Source organism: Limulus polyphemus, unplaced genomic scaffold (assembly GCF_000517525.1).
Source record: "Limulus polyphemus unplaced genomic scaffold, Limulus_polyphemus-2.1.2 Scaffold1822, whole genome shotgun sequence".
In the NCBI taxonomy this organism is placed as follows: Eukaryota; Metazoa; Arthropoda; class Merostomata; order Xiphosura; family Limulidae; genus Limulus; species Limulus polyphemus.
In genome coordinates, this window is record NW_013667432.1 from 59,768 (window position 1) to 64,993 (window position 5,226).

The 5,226-nt window shown below is 32.9% G+C and overlaps 1 protein-coding gene across 1 annotated transcript in view; it reads left to right on the top strand.

Moving 5' to 3' along the window:
* The first annotated feature begins 497 nt into the window (after nt 1–497).
* LOC111087171 (latrophilin Cirl-like) overlaps nt 498–5,226 on the top strand; it is a 60,764-nt gene continuing 56,035 nt past the window's right edge. Inside the window, exon 1 of the mRNA XM_022392873.1 lies at nt 498–549. Within this exon, the coding sequence (XP_022248581.1) occupies nt 501–549 (49 nt within the window). The 5' untranslated portion in view covers nt 498–500. The remainder of the gene's footprint in view (nt 550–5,226) is intronic.

A 5,226-nucleotide genomic window follows, 5' to 3' on the forward strand; every position in this document is an offset into this window, starting at 1 on the left:
GAGTTTGTCAACTGGTTTAAAATAGTAAATACTTTCAAACATCTACATTAGCAAAAATCAGAATCATGGTTATGTCATGGTTAAATTATGGTTCTATATATATATGAACCAGAAAATATTGAAATATAACTGCATTCAACAAATAGTTTTGTTTCAGCTCTCTGTAGAAAATTATCTTACCTTGTTTATCATAGAATAAAAAAAATAAGAGACAAGTTTAAGCAATAACAACATTCATATGAAGACAAGATATCGGAAGGCCGCAGAAACTTACTGATTCTCAGGATAGTGATTACGTTAAATCTCAAATTGTATGTTTGCGTTACTTACTTCTTCATAAAGTTTATTAACAATTTCTCATTTATATAAATATTTTGAATCACTAATCATTTTCTTTCTTTTCACATTTACAGGTTTCTTATTCCTAATAGTGATTGAGAAATATCCAAACAAATTGTATACTTAGTGCCATGTTTACTGGTCAACAGCTTCGGACAACAATGTTCCTTTTAATAGCACTGATGATGGGAGCGTTCGCTGGGAAAGTAGGTAAGCAACTCACACTTCCATAACCCTGTTGTATGTAACATTCTCGTTGTGATGCCTCCAGAACCACATCATATATAACAGTCTCATTGTGATACTTTCAGAACCACATTATATATAACAGTCTCATTGTGATGCCTCGATAACCGCTTTATATATATAACAGTCTCATTGTGATGCCTCGATAACCGCTTTATGTATGTAACATTCTCATTGTGATGCCTCCAGAACCACATTATATATAACAGTCTGATTGTGATGCTTTCAGAACCACATTATATATAACACTTTCATTGCAATACCTCCAGAATCACATCATATATAACATTCTCGTTGTGATGCATTTAAAACCACATCAGATATAACAGTCTCATCATGATGCCTCCAGAACCACAATATATATAACAGTCTCCTTGTGATGCCTCCAGAACCACATCATATATAACAGTCTCATTGTGATGCCTCGATAACCGCTTTATGTATATAACATTCTCATTGTGATACTTTCAGAACCACATTATATATAACACTTTCATTGCAATACATCCTCAATCACATCAAATATAACAGTCTCATTGTGATGGCTCCAGAACCACAGTATATATAACAGTCTCATTGTGATGCTTCCAGAACCACAATATATATAACAGTCTCATTGTGATGCTTCCAGAACCACAGTATATATAACAGTCTCATTGTGATGCTTCCCCATTAAATGAAATACTTGTATAAAGCATTTTCTTGAAGAAAATTTTCGAATGGATAATTCTGTTCAACAAATGACATCAGTTAGGTTTTGATATACCTCTTCAAATAGATTTCTGTGTTTTTTTTAAGTGTTTGAAAGATTCATTAATTGGCAGAAATTTAAGCGGTTGAAAGTCAAGATTATGGAAGTCTTTATTGCTAAAATGAGTGCCTGTACTGTTTTGTATTTTGTAAGATTACTCTATTCTGTCTTTGGAGTCATGTTCATGATATATGTATTTTAAATATAAGTTTTTAATATTGAAAAGCAGTTATTCAAATGTATATTTTATCTCATTGCCTCTTAAATATTATCATATATTATCAACAGTTCCTGCCTTTGTGATAAATAGTACGTTTTCTTGAAATTTGTAATATTTTTATACATAGACACAATAATATAAACATGTATTGATAATACTTAGAATACTTGGTTAATTAAAATTTGTGAGATATTATCAAAACTTTGTATTGTGGGATAAGCCTAAATATCTGATTCACGGTAAATAAGGAGTTAGTTAACGACAAATTCAAAAGGTAAGAAATTGGCTTAAGTTAGTACCAATTTGAACGTGCCATTAACTTATTCATTATTTACCCTAAATCAGATATCTAGGCTTAACCTGCAATACAAAGTTTTAATAATATCGCACAAATTTTAATTAGTAAATTAGTACGCTGCAAAGCAAATTTTGTTTGGCTGGGATGCATCTGACTTTCATTTCTCGTGAAACTTTAAAACCTGCGTTTCTTCTGATAATACTTTGTCGCTGTTATTCGAATTTATTTGTTTTCTTGTACAGCGTCTGATAAAAAAACAAACAAGTTGTTCGTAATAATAAGTATGACCTTGAGATTGCTCACCTCCTCCAAGATGCAATGTCAACGTATTTGTTTTGAATGAAATGATATTCGTAGATAGAATGAACAATTTTATAACCTCTTAGCCTAGCTTTTGCGTAAAGATGAATGAACACAACTCAGACACACACACATACAAAAAGTCAATAATGCATTTGCTTTAAACATGACACGCGATTACTAAAAATGACTAATTATAAGTACATATATAAAATTGAGCCTTTAGTATTAGTATATAATTGTATGAAATAAAACGTAATGAATGATAAACTTTTCATATTTATTTTATTTATGAAATACAAGTGTCAGGATTTGTTCACGCGTTTAATTTCAGCGCAATGGGATGTCTGTCTTGTGGCGGCCATAGGGATCAAACCCTGCAAATTATCGTTATAAGTTCTTAAGCTTACCGTCAAATCACCTGGAGACCAGTGTCAGGAACGTTTCATATTTCAATGTTTTTTTGTAAATCTCACCTAGGATTAAGTATCTCACTCCGTGCACAACATCTAATATAAAAAAAAAAAGACAAATGAACGTGGGTATCAATAATTCGGTAAATATATTTCAGGCTTAACCAATCGACAAACTAAACATCCAACCTCATCAAATTGTCTCAAAAGTAAAAAAAACTCTTGTTATCGAAATGGCCACTTTTCTGTTTACAAATCTATCTTCCTTTATTCACTTACTCTCGATACCCAACCAGCTAGCACATCAGTCATTCATCTACACATTCATCTATCAAAAATATTCGGTTAAATGTTCCAGTTTTTATTCACTTCATCAGCAATCGTCCACCAATCAATCTATTCAACATTTACCATTATTGGCTAAAACTCTAGCTATACGTCCACCAATCAATCTATTCAACATTTACCATTATTAGCTAAAACTCTAGCTATACGTCCACCAATCAATCTATTCAACGTTTACCATTATTAGCTAAAACTCTAGCTATACGTCCACCGATCAATCTATTCAACATTTACCATCATTAGCTAAAATTCTAGCTATACGTCTACCAAATATTTCACTTACAAATGGATCCATTTATTTATTAAACCTCTCACCCCTTTGTTCATCGATTCACGAACTAAGCCACCTATCTATCTTCTTAAACTGAATGCCCCCCCCCCCCAGTGGCACAACGGTATGTCTGTGGAGTTATAACGCTAGAATCCGGATTTCGATACTCGTGGTGAGAAGAGCACAGATAGCCCATTGTATAGCTTTGTGCTTAACTTCAAAGAAATCAAATCTTAAACTGAAAGTTTGTAATATTATCATATTTCCATTATATACAACTGTATGTTCATGCATATATTTCCATTATATACAACTGTATGTTCATGCATATATTTCCATTATATACAACTGTATGTTCATGCATATATTTCCATTATATACTACTCTATGTTCATGCATATATTTCCATTATATACGACTCTATGTTCATGCATATATTTCCATTATAAAATATTACTTTATTTTCTTAACTTCTGTACGACTCCTCTTCGATCTAAGATAATACTGTTAAAGAAACGTTGTTCTTGTTTTTTAAATTTTGCACAGTTCGGGCACGCTAATTACAAGACCACGCCCGGTCCTTTGCTAATAAAGAGAAATTATTTTTCCACTTGCAGCACTGCCTCATTACACTCTTACTGGAATCGATCCAAAAGTTTATCAAATTTAAGCCTTTCTTTACTGCTACGTGAATTTATTTCAAAGTGTTGGCTTCATTTCTTTCTATACTTTATTCAGTTGCAAGTGATTTGAATTTGTTTTAATAGCAAAATAACGGAATCAATTATCATGTAATTACATAGTTTAATATTTGATATATATATAATTTTCGTGAGAAGAAGCTTTACAGAACTAAGTGTTTGTTTGTTTGTTTTGAATTTCGCGCAAAGCTACACGAGGGCTATCTGCGCTAGCCGTACCTAATTTAGCAGTGTAAGACTAGAGGGAAGGCAGACACCCACTGCCAACTCTTGGGCTACGCTTTTACCAACGAATAGTGGGATTGACCGTCACATTATAACGCCCCCACGGCTGAAAGGGCGAGCATATTTGGTGTGACGAGGATTCGAACCCGCGACCCGCAGATTGCGAGTCGAGCGCCCTAACTGTACAGTAAAGTAAATCTTTCAATTAACATTTGTCTCCCGGTGGGTGAGCGGCAAGTTTACGGATTTTCAGTACTAAAGTTCGGGGTTCGATTCACCGCAGATAGCCCATTCTATAGTTTTGCGCTAAAAAAACAACGACACGTCGATTCATGTTTACCTTTTTAATTTTACCACATTTAATGCACACACAACAAAATCTCTTCGAAATACTTCAAAATGCATATCAAGGTGGTAATATTTAAACTATAACATGTTTAGCTATTCGACATAAAAGAAAAGTTCACTGTACGAATGATTGCTGTTGACATACCTTTTCTAAGACATTAAAGTAGTCCACGTATTTTCAATATCAATTATGTCATAAAATAAATAACTTAAATTGATCGAAATTAAGTCAAATTTTTCTTTATACTAAAACATGAGTTAAAAAGGCTCATTTGTAATAATTGTGATAAATTGATTCTGTCAGTGGTTTTTGATTTCAATGTGAACCTGCTAGAGGCCGCTACAATTGATATATGCGTGCCCTCTGGAGTAATTGGATAAATCGCGTTTATTAAAATAAGAGCGATAAGCCGAACCTTCCGGGTGTTTGAGCAGATGTATTTTAGCTAATCTTTAATTGGGGGAAAAATACCTTTTTCGTTATCAAATTTTACTTGTTTTCCATTAATTTTTTTGTATTATTTTCATACAAACAAACAAATATGACTTGTTGAGATTTAATCGTACATTGAGTTTATTTTAATTGTAGAAACGTATTAAGTTAAAGTAACGTATATTTATGTATTAAAAACAGACACACTAACGGGAAAATATAATCAATCACACAGTAGTATAAATTATCTTTGTGCTCATTACTTTGTTTAATGCCCGGCATGACCAGGTGGTTAGGGAGCTCGAATCGCAATCTGCGGGTCGTTGGTTCGAATCC